The sequence below is a fragment of the Rhopalosiphum padi genome, chromosome 2 (assembly GCF_020882245.1).
Source record: "Rhopalosiphum padi isolate XX-2018 chromosome 2, ASM2088224v1, whole genome shotgun sequence".
NCBI classification, from domain to species: domain Eukaryota; kingdom Metazoa; phylum Arthropoda; class Insecta; order Hemiptera; family Aphididae; genus Rhopalosiphum; species Rhopalosiphum padi.
In genome coordinates, this window is record NC_083598.1 from 80,522,367 (window position 1) to 80,549,538 (window position 27,172).

General features: G+C 28.0%; 1 protein-coding gene across 1 annotated transcript in view; it reads right to left on the reverse strand.

The window, feature by feature from the left end:
• Positions 1-27,172, reverse strand: part of LOC132921651 (uncharacterized) — an 88,574-nt gene that overhangs the window by 33,588 nt on the left and 27,814 nt on the right. The window contains 1 exon segment of the mRNA XM_060984794.1: positions 4,091-4,163. Within this exon segment, the coding sequence (XP_060840777.1) occupies positions 4,091-4,126 (36 nt within the window). The 5' untranslated portion in view covers positions 4,127-4,163.

Consider the following 27,172-nt stretch of genomic DNA (forward strand, 5'->3'; position numbering starts at 1 on the left):
GAAAAATATGATACGGACTCACCATCGATGAATCAACAAATCAATGAGGAACTGTTGAAGGAAATACCACACGAGGAATATAGTGCGATATGACGGAATTAGCTCCAAAGTATTTGATGGTTATTTAGCTACATAATAAGTAGAGATGAAACGAGGAAAGAAGGAATTAAGAAATGGATTGGAAATATCAAAAAATAAGACTTAGAAGAAAATCAAATAAAAGACAGATTAACATAGGAGAAGAAAATATTTTTAAAAAGTCTTAAATTTGAAAACTGGAGAGCAGCAGTTCAAAAGAGAGATAAGTGAAGAATGATAAAAAAAAACTCTTTGAGAGTAGTCAATAGTCATGCCAGTAGAGAAAGAAGAAGATATTTTATGAACGTACAATATGCACCAACGTATATATCAGTGGTTCTTAACTGAGACACTCATTAATTGCTGGGGTTAAAACTGTGGTATTTGTTATTTATAGTAAAATATATAAGAAAAAAAATAGTTACTCGAAAGAAAATTTGTACCTGAGAGAGTCCGCTGTTTGAATAAGTCTTTCGCCGAGATAAAGATCCACGTACTTCAAAAGTTTAAGAACCACTGGTAAAAATGATCACATTATATATTATAAGTGTATCAAGTACTACACTGGCCGCACTTACTGGTAGTATTTTGAACGGAGAAACGTTTTATTTGAGTATTTATTTGGGTTTTCGCGATTATTCTTACAGTTGAAAAGCGATTATGACTATAAACGTATATTATGTTTTAAGACACTGTAATTTTTGGTCCGTATGTATCGACAAACACTTATTAACACGGTACCTATATACTATATCCGAGTCGGCTTCATTATCGAGTGTTGCGGCGTCGTGCTGAAATTGAGAATATTATTCGTTGGCTGCCAATAGATACCTACCTGCAAAGTAAGGATTACGCGTATCGTATTATTATAGGTGTGGTTGTCAAATTGAATATATAAATATCGATGAACAAATATTGAAACTAAAAAAAGGTAAAAATAGAACTTATAGTCAGTAATCACAAAACTTAATCAGATCAAATCGATACATAAAAATTGTATGGGTAGGGCAAGGATAGAAAAAACATTCGAAACCGATCACAAATCTAATGTTTTATCATTAACGTGTATACTGTATATTCTATTGCGGCAGCAGTACCTATATACTATAACAGTAATAAAATGGTATGCAAATATTTCAAACACATAATAAATTTTCATACATATTTTTTATCGATTTATTTTGGCACCGACGTCAGTACAAGTTATATATATATATTACTAATAAATATAAGAATGAGTTTTATATTCAAGCTTTACACGCTATTTTTTAAATACACGAAATCATATTAAAAACTCATTACGGGCACCTAAGTCGACTACTGATAAATAAATAATGTTTAATATCATAGGAACATCATAGGTATACTCTTTGATATTTCATATTGTATTCGATCATTTTTCAAACACGATTCGAAGAAATAAACAGCTAATATTTTTATCATAATAAGTTTTGATATTTTTAGTAAAAAGTTTATAAGTACAAGAGATTAACTAAATGTGTAATATGTCATATTATATTATAATATATAGGTAATAATAAAGTACACACTACACAGGTTGATTTACTAAGCATTTCGCCACCACTTTTTTCTTTAATAATAATAAATTTATAAAAATTCTGATTTTTGGAATTTTTAAATACACTTAAAATCCATATTTAAAAATACTTGATATTTTTTTATGCTACTTTAAAAATGTCTAGTATGAAACAACCTTTTTCTTTTTAACGAAGGACCCTTTTTTATTTTAAATCGCTGAATGGATATTTTTTTCAAAAATGTTGTACCCATTTCAAAATTCGAACAAGTATTATCTGAAATTATTAAAACGTATTATTTATACTAAAAGTAATACTCCTTAAAAATGATTATTCAGAAATAAAAATGGATGTAATATTTAATATAAGTAAATTATATTTACAAATTATAAATTTTGATATGGATAAACATTAATTGTTAAAATGTTAAAATTGCCATAGCTCTCGGATCTTCTGAATTCATTATTGTGGACCTACTATAAATCTGGATGTTGATACGTACAATTTTTCAGAAAAATTATCCGGAAAAAATGTACAGTAGAATATTCTTTAAACATTAATAAAAGGGGTGAACATGTTTGGTGATCAGTGGCATAGTGGTGTATAGTGTAATATTTTTTGTGAACTCTTCCATACGTATAGTTCGGCGGTGATGAATAAAAGTATATGAAATAATTCGACTTAAATACATATAGATATATACGGTTAGAAAGTGCTGCAGTGTCATTTCACTGCGGCCTAACACTGTGCCTACTGCCTATGTAATATTGGTAGTGTACACAATTTTTTTTTTTCTAATCCCTAAACGAGTATTTTATGACACACGAGCGAGTCTTCGTAAAAGCGTGTGCAATGCTCGTACAATCGTTATGAGCTGCGGCATGACGGTATTATACGGTTTTATTTAATTTTTATCGGGACGATTATATTGCATTGCACCTCCCGCCCGCGCATATTTTATTATATTATACCAAATACCTACCGAATAGTATAACCGATCGAAATCCGATTTTGTAATACCCGAACTCGCGACGCGACGAGAACGAGTTTGTCGGTCAGACGAAACGAACGCATTTAATAATATTATAATGTACAACGACTTACTCCGCACAATCGCGTATAGGTATTATTATAGATATCTGTGTTATATATAGGTAGGTACGTACATTACATTAAATATTATACCTCCGATATGTTTTACGCGTATTCTGTTGCCGAGACTATTCATAAATTATATTATTGTACGCAATATTATCGTCCGAAGTATCTCTCGGGCACCACATGCATATATATATATATATTATTGTAATATGTTAAATAATAACATTATATACTTATTAATATTATGCGCCGGGTAATACGTAGGTACATGTATATTATTATAACGAGTGCACGTGTCCGCCGTCATCCTTCGCCGACCATTAGCTCGAATTACGCTTATATCAATATTATAACAGTGCGATTCGTTCACAATATGTTCATGTATATAAATCGCATATAATGTTATATACATCGCACACACCCGCGCACACATATAAGTATATAAATATTCGTTATGAGGCACATGCGGCGGCGTCCATATAGCTCGTTCGGAATATACGTGACATATTATTATAAACTGCGTTGACATTAAAATATATATGCCAAAATTCGTCTGTGTTTATAGTGGTTTAAGATCAGATCTCTCCGGCAGCATATTATCGTCGTCGAAAAGAGGAAATCCCATTGAATTCGAGCAAAGTCAGCTTGAAACTCAACCTCCATATCTCTCGTGGCAGACTTATTATACCTATACATGAACAAGATCATTTACCTGATTAAAATCGGATGATTACACGAAAAATTAAATTCGAATAGGTGCGATATTATAACTGTAACCGAACAATGCAGAAAACTACATCATTTTTTAGTTCTTATTTTTACAGCATACCTATTTTGGGAGTTTTAAATGCATAAACGCTTGTATATTTTATGCTTTTTAGTGGTTTTTTTCATTTTCTCTAGTTATATTAGTTGTTACTCAATAAGTTAAAATTTTAAAGATTTTTATTTTCTGAGATTTCGTTAAATTATTTATATTAGCTATATTTGTACACAAATCCTACTACTACGGCGGTGTAAACTATATGACGAATTTTGATCGCTTATTGTGTCCGACTATATTATATTTTATTTCCCACGTGTAGTGTTACACGTATAATGACGAATATATACGTTTTAATTTTCTACATATTTTTTGCAAGAATTCGTAATACAAAAAACGTAGATATCTATGTTTATTGTACGAGTGATCGTTTTTAGCGTTTTTAGAGACAATATACATAATTTTATCGGTCGTATTTGCATATAATCGAGGGTTTTAATGACAACTAGCTCGCGCTATAATATTATGCATAATTTAAATATAAATAATAACGAGTCGCACATCCACTATATGTTGTATATTATTTTAGTTAATTCGAAATTTTCATTACGTGGCCGTTTTTTTGTTCCACACCAAAAGTGTTCATGTCATGAAATTGTCATCGTCGTCCACTTAACGAAATACTTAAAAAAAAAAAAATAAAAAAATACATTAATTGATAGGTTTTTTATGACTGTATAGTGTTATTGATTCTACCTATTTTGATATATATATACATATATACATATAATATATGGTCATGATGTTACAATATCCACCACGCAATTGTAAATATGAATAATAGCAATAATAAATAATATTATACAATAATATTTATTGTTACTCATTCACATAAATAAAATTTATATATTATCCAAAGTATAATAGAGACAACAGTATTCATGTAATATGACTGTATAAAATTATTATTAAACTGAATTTAATTTCGTTAAAATATTCCCGTTCACTTCACGAAAAGTCGATAACATAATTTATCCATTTAATGTATTTTACTGTTTTTTATTAAATAGTCCCATTAAATACTGGACGTTTAATTTTATCATAGATGATTTCTACGAATACATCGAATACCTACACACCAAATCGAAGGGGTATTATGATTAAAATAAACAAAATATTTAATAATGCGTAGGTATACTACTAAATACTTGCAGTGCAATTTTAATCTCAAAAACAATAGCTAAGCTCTTTCACGGAAAAATCATTATACCTACTACAAGTTTAACATTGGAATTCAGCTAGATTATTTGATAGATGCATTATAGTCAGATATAATATAGCAAAAAAAAATCTTAAACGATTTCATTGTTTTATATGACAGCTAGATAAAATGCTATAATATGATTATGTCACTTATTTATTCTTACTATACACGAAATGACAATTGACAAGCAAAATAATATCCATTTAATCAGATTGAGAATATCCATTGGCTGTCGATACGATACATTCAGTATAGACATATTATCATTTTCGTATATTACGCTTTCTATATGCGTACACATTATAATAACGCAATTTGAAAGTTTTATTAAAAACGACGGAAGTTAAATTGACCGAGTCCATAACCCACATGATGAATACATTGATTGACGTTTTTGATTCGCAATTATCATAAGTATTCAACTAAATTTTAGCATTCCGTTCTACTCAAGTGGTAATATATAAATATCTCTCGGTAAGACAAGATGTTACAACTGATTGCACCATCGTGTCCGTCGTGTCCGGCAACCCTAAGACTATCTTACTTGACTTCCCAGTAACGTTATCTAATGCAATACATCACGGCGTATCGGATATAATAAACTTTTGATCTCGAAACAAAATTAAAACGGAAACTTTTGTTTTATTTTAATACAAATAAGCTGGCACGCTGTAGCTATAGTACATAGTAATATAGCATGTCTGTACGTACGCAATTTAATACATTAATACAATATATCGGCTGTAATACAGTAAACAAAGTATATATATAGTAGTAGTAATCTATGTCAGTATTTAATAGTAACGATTATCCAATTTGTTAGATTAAATTAGACTTTCGCTAGAACTCTGTCGTATGATTATAATATTAAGCAATTAAGCTCTATAAAAACGCTTAAGATTGTTTATTTGTAATCGTGTAAACATACACAACGCAAATCTAATTTTGACATTTTATACTTATTACATTTATTAAATTATTTATTATTCATATATCTATACAACAAATATTACTTAATGAGATATAAATTGTATATATCTGTGTGCAATTTCATATCCATTCAATTGATTTACATAATATGTTATAGATAATAGTGTAGTTAATTACGAGTGTGTAAAACAATATTTGAAAATGTATTTGCGTACGCACTTAAAATGTTCATAATACTCTGCACACTCCCTCGTATATATGTTTATGATATATTATCGGCGACCTATCTAAAGCCATTAAAGTATAATGTAATGTTAATATATCAAACACATACATCTTTAGTGGAGAAAAACTAATAATAAATTACGTGTATTATACATAACCCATCAATAATATTACTATCAATCAGAATAATATGGTATCCGACGTTTTTTGTAGTATATTTTGTTTAGGTATTGATAATTTTTATTAGAAATCAAAAAACAGATCGATGTGTGCCGAAATGCAATTTACAAATAAAGTATAATATACACATAGCTGTGTATAAACAAACTTCTTAGGAAATCCATCCTACCGATTTTTATCACTATCCGTTGCTACTAAATTCAAATTCATTTACAGAAACTTATTGAATTGAATTTATATTCACTTATAAATTATAGCAATAAAAATACATCGAATTTATTATATATAGCTTAATTATAATAATTAAATTTAAAAAATACTAATCATTAAAACGTGTTTTTCTTCGTAAGCCATTGCTGTATACTCTATAGCCATAAACTATATGTTACGATTAAATTACGAGTATTCTTAAACATTTAATTTATTGACATTTTTTTCGTATTTTGTAATGGGCTAATAATTATAAATACATAGTATAACTCACAGAATTACCACATAATAACTGTATATATTATACTATATATATATATATATATATGTGTGTGTGTGTGTGTGTGTGTGTGTGTGTGTGTGTGTGTGTGTGTGTGTGTGTGTGTGTGTGTGTGTATTAATAATACATTAATTTATTCTATAGATATTTAAATTATAAAGTTTGATTCGATGACATTATAAAATGCGCCGAATGTGTTCCTAGTAAACGCTGATACAAAGTGCGAAAATATATATTATAATACCTAATATGTTGTTTTAATATAATATAAAGAACAAACGTCATGTCTCATGTAATATTTAAAGTAAAATATTATGTTTCTGTACAAAAGCAAATATTGTGATATAATCATATATTATTCACACGAACGCAAAACGGCCGACTCGACAATACACGTATAAATACTTGGCTGGAATTCGTTCTATAAAAACTGCCCTACCCGAATATCATTTAAATTGACCCGAACCGGCACACATGGTGGTTACACGCGCATGCAATAGTTAAATACTTACTTGCAACCTTATAATATATATTATGTATGATAACAATTGTTTTACATTTCAACGAATTATGCATTTATATAGGAATATATTTTGAAGTATAGTATTTTCAATACGAGTTTATAATATACACTACGTGTTTATATAAATAGTAATAGTCAAATGCGAAATGAACAAAAACGTAGGCGTTCATCGACGTAATAATAGTACTTTGGTTCAAAATCTTAGTGCCGTTCTTAGCTACGCACCTATTAACAATATAATAATATTACGTCTAATTAAAATTTAAAAAAAAAACCAACGAATAGGTATACATTTTTTTAATAATTGAATTAGATACAAGTATAATAACGGTACAATACGGAGCCTATTCATGATTAGGCGATTTTGATGCATCATAATTATAGGGTAAAAAATATGTTAATTTTTGGTCTTAGGCCTGAAACAATAACAACTCCGAGGCATAAATCATAATTTATAATAAAATATACAGAACTACCTACCTACTTACTATATTATATTCTTGTTTATTTTATATCGTTATACTTAAAGACCACGACGCGTAAATAAAAATAAATTGTTTGAAGCGTACCAACTTACATCAGCTTAGAAATGTTGAGTTTTTTTTTATGGAAAAAAGTAAAATAAAAGTTAAATGTTTTCGAATCGATTGATGTATGTGCGTTTAAAAAAAAATAAATGTACTTAATTTATTCAGAACCGAAAGAATTTCACGTTCCGGATTTCGCTGAATGGGTTATTATTTAGTATAAAGACGTGTCCATAATCCGTATGAATTAAGAGCTTACTTCACATTAGCGCACTATTGATATAGACACAACAACTGTTCACATAAAATAATCGTACAGATTCAATATATATATATATATATATACATATTCACACGGCGCCCACGCGCAAACAATAGACTAATGATACACACTAGTATTTTTTCTCGGATAAACATATTTTAATACGTCAATTTATTCATATTATTACTCTTACTAACGCAATTAATTATATTTTTTAAAACAGTTATGACTAATAACTTAGCTTAATGTCTTCGGTTATGATAATTTGGTGAATAAAAATCTAAAAAATAAAATAAAAAACGGAACAACGAATAGTATAAATTCACCATATATGAATATAAAATAAATACTTGTATATTTTTCACTGCACGATACTGAAATATAAAATATAAGAAATCTCGGAAACTCGGTATGCTGTGTCTAGACATTTGTAGATGTCATATATACAGAGGTATATACCTCTTGTATTTAATATAATACGATAGGTATGTTGCGCTAATGCATTAACATGTTAAATGTTTAAAATATCATTGTGTTATGGTTAATAATTGTACACACAAACACAATAGTTCAAAGTTAAACATAAATGCATAATATTACTGCAACACAGTAACTAAAATCTCTATTTTTCGTTTATATATCTATATGAAATATTGAAATTTACTAAAAAATTTAACTTGTCTATATGAAAAAAAATTACAAATGTATTTTGAGATTTGTAGATATCTGTAGGAACAACTAAGGAAGGAACTTGTATTACATTTTAAAACTTTTTGATAGATCAAAAATATTAGTAAGGCTTAAAAAAATAAAAAATTTAAATTTAGAAATATCTATAGGTAAATATTTAAAAAAGAGCCAAAATATTTTGAAAATTGTATTTTACCTAGAAAATTATCATTTAAATATTTGATTAATATTTCAAGTTTCTGCAGTTATTTGTTTTTGAATTATAATAATGATATGAAAAAATTGACGAAAATTGGTGTTGCTAAATTTTATCAGTTTTGCGTGATTTATTTTTATTTTTACCTGATTATTATGAAATTATACTTACTAGAAATCAAAAGTTGTAAATAGACACAAAAATAAAAATAATAACTATATATAAGTAACTTCGTAATAAAATACTTCATACTGCATTATTATTTTTGTAACGACGCGGTAAATGTTGCCCGTATAGTACTATATTATAATATGTACTGCAAGATGACGTCGCAGTTATAATATTTTACTTTTGGTCAAAATATTATTATTTTTTTTTTTTTTTGCGGTTTAATCATATACTTATTTATTGCTGAATCAACATACAATATATCGAGTAATATTTTTTTTTCTAACTACCTAAAGAAAACTATAAAATATAGTATTACGAATACTATAAACCGCTGTCTGCTTTATATTATATAAATAAAATAATATAATTTTATTAATATATATATATTATATAACGCATGCTTGGGCTACTACTTATTTATCGTATATACATTATTATATATTACGTATACGTCTTAACAGTCTTAAATTTAGTGACAGAATAAGTATCAGCATTTAATGTAATCTCTGGACGAAATTAATTCTATTTCAAGAACTGGATAAGTTCATAATGTGTGTATACGTACATAGTATATATATTATATGCGTATGTGTGTGTGTGTGACTACTTACAATTGCATTTACATTAAGTAGGTACTTATGAAAAACGAGTTTACAGTAATTTATACTCCATATTATAAAATAAGTTCGATTAGATTGTACCCGTACAGGATGCACCACGGACCATTTTACTTTGAACCACATTTGAATATGTCAAATCTTTATTTATATTATGCACAACATATTATATTATTAAATTTTCTTCTTGACTAATTTAGATTTTATGAAAAAATAAAAAATAAAACGGTACCTAAGCGTTTAAATCGTTTGAACTCTGTGTAATACTATAAATCATTTTAGATTTCGAACTGAGCTATTTATAATGATAATGCTACTCGTGAAATAACTCGGAATAAAAATAGTGCCGCAATGCAGAACCCAAATCTAGATTAAAAACTGAACATAAACTATAAACTTAAGACCACACATAATTTATCGAGAACTTCACAAAAAACGAATAGTGAAGAAACTGAACAAATTATCTTGATAGTTAGTTTGTATGAACTAAATTTCGATAAAAATAGTATTGTTTTACGAAAACAATAAAATTTCGAGTCAAAATAAATGTAGAAGAATAAAATTACACTATTTTAGCGCCCATCAGGTTTTTTTCTATGATCACACTTCCTTTAGTTTTTCTAAAATTAAATATATACTACAGTTTGTGATTTGCATACGAAGGAGAGGTGTGGGTTATTTCGAATATTCAAACTCTAAACTATATTATATCGTTGCTGCCTTATTAATGCGCTCTACGCCGTCATAATAATAAATTAGATATCACGCGGTCATTATATCGAAACGTTTCTGGAGTCGTTAAGTGCTTCGGTTCCGCAATCTAATGCAACATGTTTTGTTTTCGACAATCATGACGTCGTTGACTGATGCAACTGCAGAAAACTGCAGCAACATCTCCTATATGCAAATAATGCACGCGATATTAATTCACATGTCTCGATATATATATAAATAGATACACATACGATTCGTCTGTAATGCTTTAGCAATGTATACTTTCATGTGCGCGTAATATTATTGATTATTAATTATTATACATACTATATAATAGACCGTCGGCGACTGTATAATCAGCTGTTATAAATATGTTATTCATCTCACCAAAGTGGTAACATAAGGAGTTCAAATACAATATCGGTGCCGAACAACACAGTAGGTACCTGATACGCCTAGCGGCTAATAAGTAATAAGTATAATATTATCACTTCCCGATGTATATCTCCTGCTACTTGATGACGTATTTCTGGATCACTTAAGACTAAAAGACGTTGATAGTAATTTTAATTTAAAAAATACTATTTATTAATAATATTTGACATGATGTTTAAAAATAATATTAATTTTTTATTTTTATCCACCTATGCCTTTTAGATAAATGATGCTTGCTGTATTGAACTCGTAGCGAATGGCAATAATGCACATATTACATTATCACTTTTTTAATTATTTACCTACCATAATCATGTTTTGTATCACCACATCAAAACACAATAAATATGTAATACACCGCTTTTGATGTTGTATCAATGTATATCATAGGCATTAATATATGTATATTGTATTATCACCGATTAGCAATAATATTAAACATATCATATCGTTGGTCGATGGAAGTCAAAAAATAATTATGTGGTGCTCCGATTCACCACTCCCAATATATTTTATCACCCTACGCCTACAAGACAAGTACGTCACGACCAAGTCCACGTCTCTGTATAATGTAACATATATATATATATATATGTATAATATGCATGCATATCATTACATATTATATTATGTTGTTGTATAATATACGTCTCTTGCCGCAAGTAAGACATAACAATAATGTTATCCTTATCAAACTGTACACATCGTCGGCCGCCGTAACGATAGCGCAGACACGTGTTCTCGGCGATCGTTCCCAAATCAAGGACGAGCCGCTCTTAGGCCCGGTCAAAGGAAACCTCCGTCGTCTTCAGAGTCTCTGACCTCATACATAAATATATTATATGAATATGTGTGTGTGTGTGTGTGTGTGTGTGTGATGCGTAAACGATATATTATATTATTATACAGGTGGTATATTACGTGTGTAAGCTATAACCGCGTGTATATTATATCATTATATATTGTTTGGATAATACGTTTTGCCGTTAAACCGCGTGCGCCACGATATATCGATGCACGGTTTTAATTTAAATACCTACTCGTGTCGATTATGTAAATCGCCTGGAACAATTGATCGTGTTAATATGTATATTTATTTTTATTGCGATCGTGTGCGTATGATAAATAATACGTTTTTGAATTTTGGTAACCCGAACGCTTTCTATGAGTAGGCATATTATAATATGCCTATACCCGGTACGTCTACGTATTATATAGTTGAACCAACCCGACAAACAAATGATAAAAAAGAAAAAAAAAAGAAAGTTTTTATTATAATAAACATCTGTGTCGAACCACGCGCTATAATTAACTGAACAGTTAGTGTCAATTATTAAATTTTTTTTTTTCGATTATTCGTGTATTATGGTAAACACGAGTTCTCGATAAATATAGCCGCCATACTATTATACTATACCTATATTAATTATCGAGATGATAGTTTTTAACACTTACAAAATAATATTTTATTCTTCTTAAATAGCGTATTGAAGAAAATATCAACACTAAAACTATATATAATAGTCATTTAATATTATCGTTGTACGCCATACAAATTAAGCATGATTTACTTTGAAAAAAATCTCTTAAATACTTCAAATTAATTATTTATTTAACACCGTTGACATAAAAGATATTTCACAATGAGCTAAATCAAATATTATACTAACATATAATATTATTATCAAATATTAAAATGTACGAAAAAATAATAAAGCATAGCGAAATAGGAAAACAAAATTACTGCGCATTTTAATTATTTCAATAATTTTTCGTAACGGCATATAATAATTACATGGTGAGTTTCAAACTCAGTATAATATGATGTGATCCAAAAATATATTATTCCGTATAAAATTAACTTTACTTACGTTTATAGCAATATATATGCAGTTTATATGTTATAAATTTATAATATTATCATGTTCATATTTTTTAAATTTATTATACAGTTGCAGACTTTCGCTGCAGTAGGTATACATTATAATAATATGTGTGTTATTTCCAAAACATTATATGCATATCTAAAAATGGCATCGTAAATTTAAAATTATTACGCGAACGTTGCGATTAAAATTGATGTTAATTATTTGCAGACGATTAATAAATCACAAGTGTACCGTCTCAAAACCTCGATTTTCCCCTATCGACATCGCGTAAGACCCGCAAATTGTGTAAATTAAAACCGTCTGACCGCCGGCCAGCGGTGAAGAGAGAGATTCCCTAATGCTATATATTATATATTAAATTTTATTGATTCGCGAAATAATATACAATATTGTAACAGGTATATATAACAGGGTTCGGCGCAATAATATAATTACAGTCGCATAAATCGTTCACCACCACGTCGATCTAACCTTGTCAGTTAAACACGATCTACTGAACGTCAATATGCGTATATTATAATAATAATGCTGTAACAACCTTGCCGCCGCCAACCACCCGGCGACCACGGATACCATTAAAACCACACGTCTCATTATTGTTACCTTTATTACTTATTACCCGTTGTCTTGTATTGGTTCTTTACGAGCGTAACATTCATCCAATCGTCGGCCGGAAAACGGATAACTACACTAATAAAATAATAATATATACGGCGACGACTGTTCTACATAAAATATACCAAAGACAAAAGCCTCAACGCTACGATTATAATATTTACAAAACACGACACCCGGCTGTAAATCACCGTCACAGCTGAATATAGGTAAAGCTGCACGATGAAAAATTTCATGTTTACACCGATAAATAAAGTGTACCTACTTATCGGTGCCGTGTAGTATAAATTGTTCCGCCATGCAGTGCGTAAAGCATTGCCTTTATTATTATATTGTAGTACATAATATATTAATATTATTATACCTACGATGTACCCGTGTATTGTATATGTACCTACAAGAGAAAACAATCTATAAACCGTATAAACGCACGGGTTTGTTATATTATTGTTATTTATATATTATGCGCTCTAACTAGGTATATTATAAGTATATACGTGGGAAATTGCATTAAGTAAAATAAATTGGTATATGCAAAAATTTTCCGGCGTGGCATTAAATCAATATGAAATATTACGTTCGTTCCGTTACGTGTATGTATATACGCGCGCGCAGATATATACACACGTATATATATGTATATATTGTATAGAGAAACCTATAGGCACCTATAATAACTATATGCACTGCAGCCATAGTGCGGTGTTTGAATTTTGAAATCGATTGCTATACACGACATTTTCCCCGAAGGCGTGGGTATCGTGGCGTCGGGTATAGATTGATTTATCCGACAACAATAAATTTGTTAAACATCGCGGACCTGTTTGTTAGCCGGAGTCGAAAATTAAAATTAAAGGTGCCAAATAATCGTCCGGAATCGATTATTATTATTATTATTACTATTCTTTGGATATTAACATATTATTATACCAAGTTATTTATATATATATACTAGTATACATAACTGTAATAAATTACTATTTTATTTTCGTCTCTAATATTAAAACATATATAGATATATATTTTTTTTTTCTAAAAAGAAACACCGTCCGTTTCACTCCTTGACAGAGTGTGTACAATAATAATTATTAACACGCAATAATTCAATTAATTTATCTAAAATTTGATTTAATATAACAGCTTCTTGTTTACCTTCCATAAATACAATTAATATAATATAGAATGCTACTGTTACACATAAAATAATCATTATCCTAAACGATTTTTTTTTTCATTTCTCATTCGAATATGCAATTAACCACGCGATAGTGCACTATAAACTTCTATCGTCTCTATTAAAATGGTCATATAAATTATAATTCCGCGATTCTTAAGTACCTATACGGCTATACCTACACCGTTTTAATGCAAATAGTTCATTTTCTGCAAATGCATTTTATATGTTTTCTTCTATATTTTATGTACGATGTTATTCAAATTAAAAACCTTGATTTAATGAATAAAAACATATAACATACAAGTATACAACAGATAATATAACTATTAACTATGTCAATTTGTTTTCATGTTATATACTGTACAAATATGATACATAATACGTATTTATGATGATTATCATGAAACGTTTGCTTTTCCGTATTTAATTTATTTCCACTAACAAGACGTTGAATAATAATATTAATAATAAAAACTATTAATATATCGTAAGACATTTTCAAATGATATTTCTGAAACATATTTACATTATTTATATTTCTGAAGTTTTTCTCATGTTAACATTCTAACGAGATTCAATAGTATATTAATATGGGTACCTAACTGTGATTAATGTAATACACGTTGTTATTATTATTATTATTAAATTTAACTTTTTCATATCTATAATATATACACGTATATTTCACTCATATTATAAGCAAATAAGAAATAACTAAAAACAACTTAAGTGAAATGCCTTTACAATAAATAATTATTATTTTACATTATCAATTAAACTATAATCTATATTTATTGAGAAAAACGATGCCAAACTAGCAAGGACATTCAAAGAAAACATGTCGATTTAAATCATATATAGCTATTTCATAAAAATGTACCTATATGATCGATCAGAAGGACAGTGTGTGGGTATTTCAAGTACTGTATAAATAAAATAAATATTGAATGATTTTCAAAACTATTAATTTAAGTTAGAATTTGAAAGTTATTTATAATAAAATGTCAATATTAAAACGTAGTAACTAAATACTTAAAATGTACATTTAATATTTTATTCGAACATTAATTTTCGTGTTAAATAAATTGGGTGATTTTAAAAATAGTCGAAACATTTTAAAAACACCCGAGGACTGAAACAGAATATTAAAACGGTACAAGAACATAAAAATAGTTAATATAATAAAATTTAAATCAGTGTGTTTGGCTCAAATATGCACTTTAAACTGCAGCATTGCTCTATATTTATTCACATTGTTCATTTATATAGCTCAGTAAAAAATATTTCAGAACGTATTATAGTGAAATCGTTAAAGGTATCTATAGCCTTTTACTGAGCATTTATAGTTGACAAAACAATAGTATTAAATAATCGTAAAAAAAGTATAATATGGACATTTGTCGTACAAAACCGCATATAACGTCTTATCATATCCAGATAATACGTTGAAGTAAGATCGTTAAAGTCCCGTCACCTTATTAGCATATACCGATAAGTCTACATGGCATAAGTAATTGAGTTGTTAAAGAATAGTCGATAATATACCGTACAATATATTTGCAGCCGAGTTTAATTGTTAGGTATAGTAATAATTACTATAATATACCTATACCTAGTTAATATGGCTACTCGTGTTGTATACTACTAAATATATATATATAAAAGGGAGTCATGATGACTCATGAACATGCATTTAAATGTATTGTTAGACAGATTTGTGGAGCAGATTTCATAATATACAACCATTACAATACAATATTATATTATATTATTATATTATATAGCCGTGTAACGCGCGTATAAATGATGAGTTCGAAATATAATACCTAATACTCGTATTATATATTATGGAAACACCCAATCTCCAAAATCTGAAAACAACTCCCTGCATTACTTTTTAATCCAAATCTAACCGTTATATATATAATATATACTATAGGTTTTAAATTTTTCCAAACCAAATTATACACGTGTCACATATATATTGTACTGTATTATAATGATGTAGGTACTCGCGTAAAGCTGAGGATTGATATCGTTACGATTTTCACTAAACTATACAGTTGACATTATAATATTGTGCTCAACCGTTTACACTCGAAATCCTGCGATGTTACCGCTTAATTTTACTATGTACACGTGCTCGTTCCGGTTGGAGACTTCAATGCCCTATAAATTATTGTACAAATTACTCCTCGGGGAAAAACAAAAAAAAAAAAAAAAACAAAACGTGAATTCTTTGGATATAAATTACCTTAACGCCCAAGAACAATGCTGAATAAATAATATGAAAAAACGACCGACTAGTATTTTTTTTATCGTAAATGGTGTTATTATCATGTTAATTCGTCGCTCTATAACGTGTGTGGTCCTACCTATCTTGAATTAAATATCTTAGCTAAAAAAGATTAAGGTTGTGTTCGACACAATTTTTATTGAACACACACGCTGTTTTCGACCGGTTTTTTCATCCCCCAGACTAGGCGTTTTCTCACATTTTCACCTGCAGGGGTCTCATTGAGGAAGTCCTAATCTGATCGTGCATTGACATACTACTATATATACACAGTAATTTAGGCCCAATTTACGAGTATTTAAGTATCCTTTGAGATACCTGCATAAAGAAAAAAACTACATAAAACCAAAAATATCACCTTTCCAGGTTCTGAACGGTTTCTTCAGACATTTTAAATTAAACATATAAACACAATAATTTTCTTTTTTTATCATTAAAACTGTCACATTAAAAACATTTAACCAAATACGAGTACTATATTTATTATGGTTTTGACATATTTTATAGATTTTAAGTTTAAATAATAAGGTGCTGTTTATTTCATTAAAAATCTAATGTTTTTCTAAATTGTTTTTTTATAGTGTCTATACGACTGTATACAATATTCTATAAATGTAAAATAAGCTAATTAAACTCGTTATGATTATCAAATCATATTACAATTTTATTCACATTAATCATCCTTAAACAGCCCTATACAACCTGTAAGACATCAACATTATACATTTATAATTAATTACGTAACATACATAACTCATAAAAGCTCGTTTAAGTAGTAAATAATCTCCTAATAAATATTAGAAATTGTTAACATATATGTCTGTATATAGTTTATTGAAGTATCATATAAATGTTTTTTAATTTAAATAGATACTATGAAATCAGCGATCATGGTCAAGAATAATAATATTATCGTGGCAACAAAAACAATGGATTTTGTTTTATTATTATTCATAAAAGTTGTTTAATAAAAAGTTTATTACAGACGTAGTAATATCCATTTGCATCAATATACTTTTACATAAATAAAGACCAATAAAATAAATAAGCCAAGCTGTCCGTTTAACGGTTACCCCATACCATTTCAAACATAACATATATGACACAAAACACTCCTAAGTTATTATGTGAAAATAATAAAACGCATTCCTATATCATATATACTTGTATATATCCATGTAAGTAGGTAATACTTACCAAAAACTGTATAATTCCTATTTAATATATTTTTAAATGCTTGTATAGGAAAAATGTTGTTTTAAATTTATTTTCCAAAAGTTTATAGTACATTTTTTACCGTAAACGATCCACTATAATATAGGTGTGTTTTCACGTTTTATACATCGTTCGAATAATTTAATATTAACGTCCCATTATGTTTCTACTAAAAAGGATTCCTCTCCGAAATATGTCATTTTTCTCAGACACCGCACATTTTTGACAGTTCAAGTATAAGCGACGCATAACTCCATGTCAAATGATTATATACACATTTAAACGAGACAAGCGGAATATCAATCAAACAATCTCACGCGCGTGACAGCGGTTATTGTGACTACTCGTCATAAACAATTATGTAGGTACCTACGTACGAAAACAAGAGTTGAAAATCAACCCGCGTGACCGCGTCTCTGATATTTTTCCAAGTACGTGGGTATAGGTATATACAAAAATATCGATAACCGACCACCGGTACATTTTGATCAAGATTGCTCGGCGAACAGGAGGACCCGAGGGTCCATATTATAATGATATGTTTAGGTACACTATTATATACCCTCTTGTCACATGCGCACGTTTGAGAATTGAGGTATATCCTAATAAACTAAAATTTGTACAAAATATTAACAATATTTCATTTCTTCGTCCTGCTATATAATGTTATAGAATCGCATATCAATAATATCTGTGATATTATATTTCTGTCGCGCATTTTATATTATTTTTAAAAAATAATCTTAAATTAGTTTTAACACGGAATTTGGAAATAGTTGGAGTTGGAATGCGTTTCGGACTATACATATATGATAGCTTTGATATATTGTCTCTGGATCTAAATCTCCGCCCTAATCTATAGATCGTTTTGAGTGTTTTGACTGTCATAGACCAATTCCAAGACTGATCTAATGATGTTTCGGAACAACCGTCTGATAATTTGAGTTTGCGTTTCTGGTGTATTAGAATAGCAGAACTCTACTACACATAGGTACTTCTACTAGTTCTGCGAAACACCAACCTGTGTGATAAAAATTTGATAGAGATTGTGCTCACCATCGATGCCTATTTGTATTTATGTTTTGTTTTCACTCGTGTGTTATACATATACCAGAAGCATCAACCTACACTATATGTTTGGCTCGTACACAATCGTCGAAAGACTTAAGTCATAAACAGAAAACAGATACTGCTCGTCATCGAATTGGAAAAAAAAATGCAATTTTATAATAACACAAACAGATAAAAAAAAATGTAAATACATATATCTATTATAAAATTATGTTCTAATAATGCGTCACCAGCAATCGCGTATAACCACTACGCGTTTCGCGAAACAGCAAACGTGTTCGTCGATCATGATATATACCTAACTAACTAAAAATATATGCCCGCGTGCAAAAACACGGATCGCAATTCACGCTTCTGACTACATCGATGACGATGAGTACCAATATCTCGGGGCGGTTGGCATGTACCTATATAATATAATACACCTTAGTATATAATAATATTAATTTGCTATTAGGTATTATGTATAGTGAATAGTGATACGACTGCGATCCAAAACAGCGAAACGCACACACCCACCCACACACCTATATATATTTATATATAACCGATATTATATTATATTATTATGTATATTGTAGGTATATAGTGTATACTCACGCGGTGTCGTCGCGTAATTTAATAACATTATTAATTTACATATATACTATCCCAACGACGCTGCCGTATAGTAATAATAATAATAGTGTAATAACACGAAATATATATAGTAGGTATTCCGAATTACCATGGGTCGTGCGATCAAAACAAGGGCGTGTGTGTGAGAGAGAAAGAGAGAACAACAAGCTACTTATGAATATAAACGATTGATGGCGCCAAACGATTGATGCAGTTGTACCGTGAGAGTATTTATTATATTATGTATATTATATTTATTATACCTATCTAATACCTATGCGGATGCAATCTGCATCTTTATAATATTATAGCATATTAATATATTATTATCATTGAAATTTCGCCGCATATAATAATAATAACACGTGCTTAATTTTACGTCACAACACGTTGCGAAACCGATCTAAGATCATTGATCATCGATCATAGTCATCGATCGCGAGCGCCGAGGTGCAGTGCCGCAGCTGGTCTGCAGATGACTGACGGTTAGAGTAGGGTAAATACATAATAATATTATTATTATTATGCAGCCGGTAAGTAGGTTTATCGAACGATATAGTATAGTAATACCGTTAATGCCCACCCGGCGCCGCGGTTCGTTTGAAGTGTGTGGCGCACCGGCGGGAGTATAATACATGATTTTCTATACATTATAAATGCGTAAACGATGACGATCGTAGTCCGTCCTCGACAGTAAGTCATATACGAATTACGTATGATAATAATATTATACGTTATCGTTATAGTATTATACTAATGTCTAATACTATATTTTATAAGTCATAAGACGGTTCACCGGGTGTACGCTCACGCCATTTATTTTCGATAATAAGTTTATTCAAATTCTGATTTTTGGAATTTGTATGTATACTTAAAGATTATATATTCAAATACTTATAGGTACACATCTTATACTATTCGAGAAGTGTCCTCTGGCGATATAAACTCATATATTTTTTTTTTAATCGTAAACCACATTTTTTAGTTGTAAAATGTTTCACATATGATTTTTTTTTTAACATTTTGATGTACTCATATAAATCGAAATATAAACAAATAATTTTTAAATTATTAAATTTTTAAAATATAGGTTTGAAGATGTATGATAGCTATGATGATATTTTGAAAATAATAATAATCGTTATGTTAATATATTGTATTAGCATTTATAACTCGTGAAAATTGTCTGAGTACCCATAATATGTACTTCACTAAATTTATCATATATATTTTATATTTGATGTAAGTCTAATATTAAGAATTATTATTCTAACTAGGTACTTATTTTACTCAATATTTATTAACATCTTTCGGTAAATAACATAAACAGTAAAAATAGATTCATCGCATAAATAGATAATAACATCTTAAAAAAAAATCAAAAATATCATTGCAAATAGTAAAATACATAGCAATATTATAATATACATAAAAGTTTAAGATACAACAAAAAATATTTTTAAATTATAACAAAATAACTAATATTATTCCTTATCTAAAATAAGAATTTTGTCCAAATTTGAACTTAGAATGTCTATAAAAAGTATAATTGCCTCTATATATTTATTAGATTTTATAGTTTAAATATGAACTACTCATAAGGAATCTTGTATTAAATTTTCAAAACTTAAATATAAAAGAAAAGTTTTTATGAAATTACAAAATAGTTATAGTCATTTTTTACAATTTTGATGAATATCGTCAAAATTCTAACTTCAATTGCATGTAAAACAATTGTACCTATGTACTTATAATATTTTATACAGATATAAGAACAGCTTATGTGGGATCTTGTATTAAACTTTCAAGAATTTTTACCCACAAACAATTTGTTATCAAGAATTATATAATAAAAAAGTTTGTTGTCTCTATAAATAGCTCAAAAAGAGTTAAATAATTTTGAAAATTTTATAATATAATAAAAATTATAATATAAACGTTTAATGAACATTTGAAATATTTACTGTTATTTTTATTTTGAAATAATAAGTATAAGAAAATATCGAAAATTGTTTGAGGAAAAATATAATTATTTTATGAGTCAATAAATCCCCATCCCCGCTGTTGTAAGAATTTGAAGTTCATATGTTAATAAAAAATTAATTTTGCTTTCTGGTAGAATTATTTATGTATATAAAGGTTGAAAAATGTATTAACAAAACATTGTATTACATTTTCAATTCTTATATTTTTTTTTATGAATTTCTAACTACAAAATAATATACCTACTAATATTTGTGATTTTTATAAATATTGTAAAAATTCTAACTTTAAATGCTCATAAAAAAATATTGTGGCTATATTTTCGATATTTTTCAATTGAGATATTAACAACTTATGATGAGGAGCTTAATATAAATGTTCAAATATTTATTTTTTATCCAGTGAATTTTTATCGATATTTATAAAAAAAAAATCTAAAATTTCTTATATCTATAAAGTATAAATAACTCATATACAGATGAAATATATGGAAAATTTAATCATAAATAAATAATTTTTTTATTAACATTTGATAAAAATTTCAAATATTTATAGATATTCGTTCTCGATTTACATGAAAAAAAAAATCGAGGTAAAAATGCATGTTTCTTTAATATTTTATTTTGACTTTTAAAGTATAAAGTAGATCCAATTTTCTACAAAAAACTACCCCTATCCTATAAACGAACATAAAAAAAAACATATATCATTGTAAAAGCAATACATTCATCCGGTCAGAATCTAAAAAAAAAATCTAAATTCGAATAAATTCAAAGGGGAGAGGGCGTGCTTAGTAAATTTACTCTGTTTATGCTATACACCATTGTTGATTCGTGGTACCATAATCCGGAAACGTCTAGAAAAACGGTCGTATATAATAGCAGATTTTCAAAAGTGGTTCGAGGACGAACAAAACCGTTCCCTAAAAAAACACAACATTACATTGTAACATTAGGTATTGTATTCCTTTCGGTTGCAACGCGGCATTATAAACAAAAATAAAAGTAACGATTAATATCTATACACAGTAATAGTAGTTATTAAAATAATAATCACGTATACACGCATTCTTTGTCGGTTGGCACATACACGATTATTATTAAGTAGGTGTTAATATCACGCGTGCAGCTTGACATCTCAACTTTTATACATATTATGCATCGTATACACACACACACACACACACACACATATGTATATATACATTTATAAAATGCAATTCATACGGGACCACACAGACAATTTTATATATTATAATAATAATATATAAACGTAATGATACGTATATATATATATATATTATATACACATTTATAATACGTATACACAAATTAAATGCGTAGATAAAACATTCACTGTATAATATTATGTTATTATTGAACTTGAAACATATAATATTAAATCTAATTTATTCATTCCGCGAGTTTTGTTATTGTTGTTTATTATTATTACGAATATGTATTTACTAAATGTCTTATATTATATTTTCCTATCTTAATTTATCCTTTAAATTAAAATCTTAAATATATTTTACTAAAAATTAACCACATATATTTGCGTGTTTAATAAGAATATTTTAATAACTTATAATTAAACTTATGTTTTATTTTTATAATTATTTTTTTACATGATTTACAATAATATACAATATTATAATTTAAATTATATATGGATATTATTGAATTTTAGGTACTGCTGTAAGTAGTGATGGCTAAATAAAATGACTGGTTAAAGTATTTAAAAAACGCATATTGCATTTTGCATATATATTATTATACAAACATCGAACGTAGAATATTCGAACATAATATATTATAAGTCATTAATAATAATTGCACCAAAGAGTAAATTAAATGTGGGATTGTACAATTGTAGCATCTGTTGTTATATATTATCGTTTCGGGTAATTTAAATAATATATGATGTAAGTATATGAGAAAAAAATTTTCATAGCGACCAAAATATAAACACTGCAGTCTAATACATTACGATTCCGATAATATCTGATATAATTTAATTTCATAATATTTGTTTGATTTATCTTTCAAGAATAACAACATAATATAGTACCTCCTATATGTAATAATCGTGTATGCAATTAGTTCTAATATTATTATCACAGTATAATTTAAACGACATAGCTCACTCCGCAATATAGTTGTCTTTATCGTCCAAATAATTATCGCGAGCCGACGTATAATGCGCTACTATTAGTACATCGTACATGTATAATACTAGGAACCATATAGTAATACTAATATTTTACTACACAGTGCTTCTGCATTCTGTTTTTCATCTTATCCGGTTTCGATGCAGCGCAGTCCCGACTCGTTATAAATCACCGAGATTGGACGATTAATAACGTCGCGAGCAGTGCGTGTGCCCGATGATGCAGTAAGTGCTGCAGTTACTCGCGTGTCACTCGATATAACGCGCGCAGAGCCAGAAGATTTCAAGTCCGTGAACAAAATATATCAAATTTGAGATATAATACACACACAATAGCTTAAAAGAATCTCTAATAATACTTGGCTATTGCGGCACTTCAAATCGACCGTCCCCGACCGCTCTCGCGCAATTAAACGTCGTACGCGCGTCTTATTTGTTTATTTAAACTGGCAGTGCCCGCAAAAAAAAAAACGTCGTCTGAACGCCGAAACATATTTGCGTATACAAATATTTATCATAATAATAATGTATTGTGCAAGTCCTCGCGACTATATAAATTGTGGTTAACGCAGCCAACGCGGACGACGCTGCAAATAGAACCCGCGAGGGGGTCGGCGTTACTCTGACATTGTTTTGTATTATGTACGTACATTATTCATATATTAGAATATCCGTTCAAGATCGTTTTTGGTGTTTTGTTTCATTTAAATGAAATATCCATAAGCCTTCCCATGGTTCTCGAGAAACGTAATTATTTTAAAATAATGCTTTATATTTCCTCAATCGTTCACTACTACGCGAGGGTCGTATGCTTTTGCTCTCGACATTTTTTCGTAAACTGACATTATAGGTTCCATAGATTTTCTCAGAATATTGTATTTATAATACATATTATAATAATAATTCATTTTAAAATATATTGCCTTAAAACTAGAGATTCCAGACTAATTTATTCAATGAATTCAATTTAATATTGTATAAGTAACATTGGATGTTTAAAAAAAAAAAAAAATAAAAAATAATGTATAAGTTATATCCTGCTCCACAATATGTATAATTATGTTAAAGAATTTCCGTGTGATACGTTGACGATTAAAAATACTCCGCATTATATTTTATTAATTGATACAGTTTTAGAGAAGCGTTTCAAGTACCTATACAAAATAAGTGTTATAATAATTATTTGTAGGTGCCGCAATCAATAAGGTGTTAACTGAAACTAAACATTAAACAATATACATAATATACGTATATATTATATTATATTTAATGTGCCGACTATCGGAGATGGTTTAATCGATACCAGACTTGGTCTTGCAAAGCCGATAGATTATTGTTTGAGATAATATTATTCTTTACTATATTTACTATAAATTAGTGACGTTGTATTTTTTTGACATCGTTAAGGTGTCAACATAGCTGCAGTTGCTTAATAGTTATGCATTAAAAATAAATATTTATAAAACTGACTATGTTTCATAATGAAGTTAATAAAAATCACTATATAATATTGTAATAGTGCAGATATATTATGTATGATTTAATTTTAATTTTATTGAAGTTAAAAATAGTGCGCGTTTATAATTGTAATATACCTATACTAAAAAAGTTTATATTAAAAAAAAAAAACTTTTAATTATAATGAATTGTAACTTTTTTTTATTATTATTATAATATATGCGGTTTTTGAGAACAAAAGTATATTAGCAATACAAAATTAACAGTTTTTACTTGTACCTATTAAATAGTAAACTATAATTAATAATTATACTCATTTAAGGGTTGTTTTTTTTTTGTTTTTAGAAAAGACATTTAACATTTTAAATTTAAACTATTCTATTTTTCAGAATAATGAATAATGATATATACTTATTAGTTATTAGTTACCTATCAAAAACATATTTTTAAATACATAACATAATATTCTACAATTACAAACACTATTATTGAAATTCAAATTACAAAACTAATAAATTAAATATAAAAATGTATTATTAGCATAGTTGATATTGTATTATGTTTTATGTTATTGTATATTGATATAAAATCATAGACATATTTTGTATATACCTAGTACCTACCATAATATTAGTAACTATCTATGTATAGCCCATACTATGTTTTATTTTTATTCAGTCGGTATAAGTTTTATAAGTTTTATTACAAAGTTATCAAAACGTTTGATAATAAAATAAACGCACAACTTAATCGAAGAAATAGTCATATTTAAATTGTATACTCATACAGATATAAAAATAAACAATAATGAAAATAACGGGAACTTAATATAGTCTATTTTCACATAATTAATTCACTTACAATAAACTCGTAGGTATACCTGTTAGCACATTATAACTATAAAACATACCTAATCATACGCGGACTGAATAAAATAAAATTTATAAATATTAAAATGTACCACTTTCTTTATGGTATTTTATAATTTGACTCATTTATCACATTTAAATATTAGAAAATAATATTTTTGAATACATTTTTTAGCCAAAACTGTATATATAAGTGTAGTATATAAAACGAATGCTATTAGAAATTTTCGTTACAGTTAATTTTATTGAAATTAAATACAATGATGTTATAAGATAGAATGTATTGAATAACTTCAGTTAGCCATTAAAAATGATTGAATGGAGTTAAGATAAATTAAGTAAAAATTATTTTTATATTATTTGATGTACCTACCTGAAATATCTCTGTATATTTATACATTCTACGGAACAATGGAAATAAATATAACTAGGTATACGCCTAAGCACATAATATTATATTGTATATATTTCTAGTTACCTATACTATGTATAAGAACATTATTTTTTATGATTGTTCATACTATTTTCTTTCAAAATTAACATTTTGCTAATACTTTCTAAGAAAGCATTAAACATGTGAACATTAAGATTGTCATCTAAAATCTATTTAATACTATTTTTTGGCACTTAACCCGTTTAGTATCCATGTGCATATATAAGAATACTCCACGTTAATGTACAGGCTGACCAACTGAACACCTATATACTATATTATATAGATATATTTATATGTTTATCGTGATGCTCGTAATAATAATATATATGTAATAAATCCAAATTGGCCGTTTTCTTGTCGTTAAAAAATGAAAAAAAGAATGATGCACTATGTGTCTTGTTTTATTGCCGACATAATACGTAATAATAAAACCCATCGAGTTTGATTTACAAAGTGTTTTAACATCTTTATATTTTTACCTATACAATTTTATGACTTCCAGTTCAAAAACCGTATTGTTTTGTCGATTGTACTTTTTTTAAAACTCATAAATTATATTCTGACCTCGGTACCGCGTAGAGCAACAGTTATTTACCTTTATGTTCAACATACCAGAAAATGATTTTGATACGAGTTGGCATCACATGGCGATGTCCTAAGACAAATGGTTCA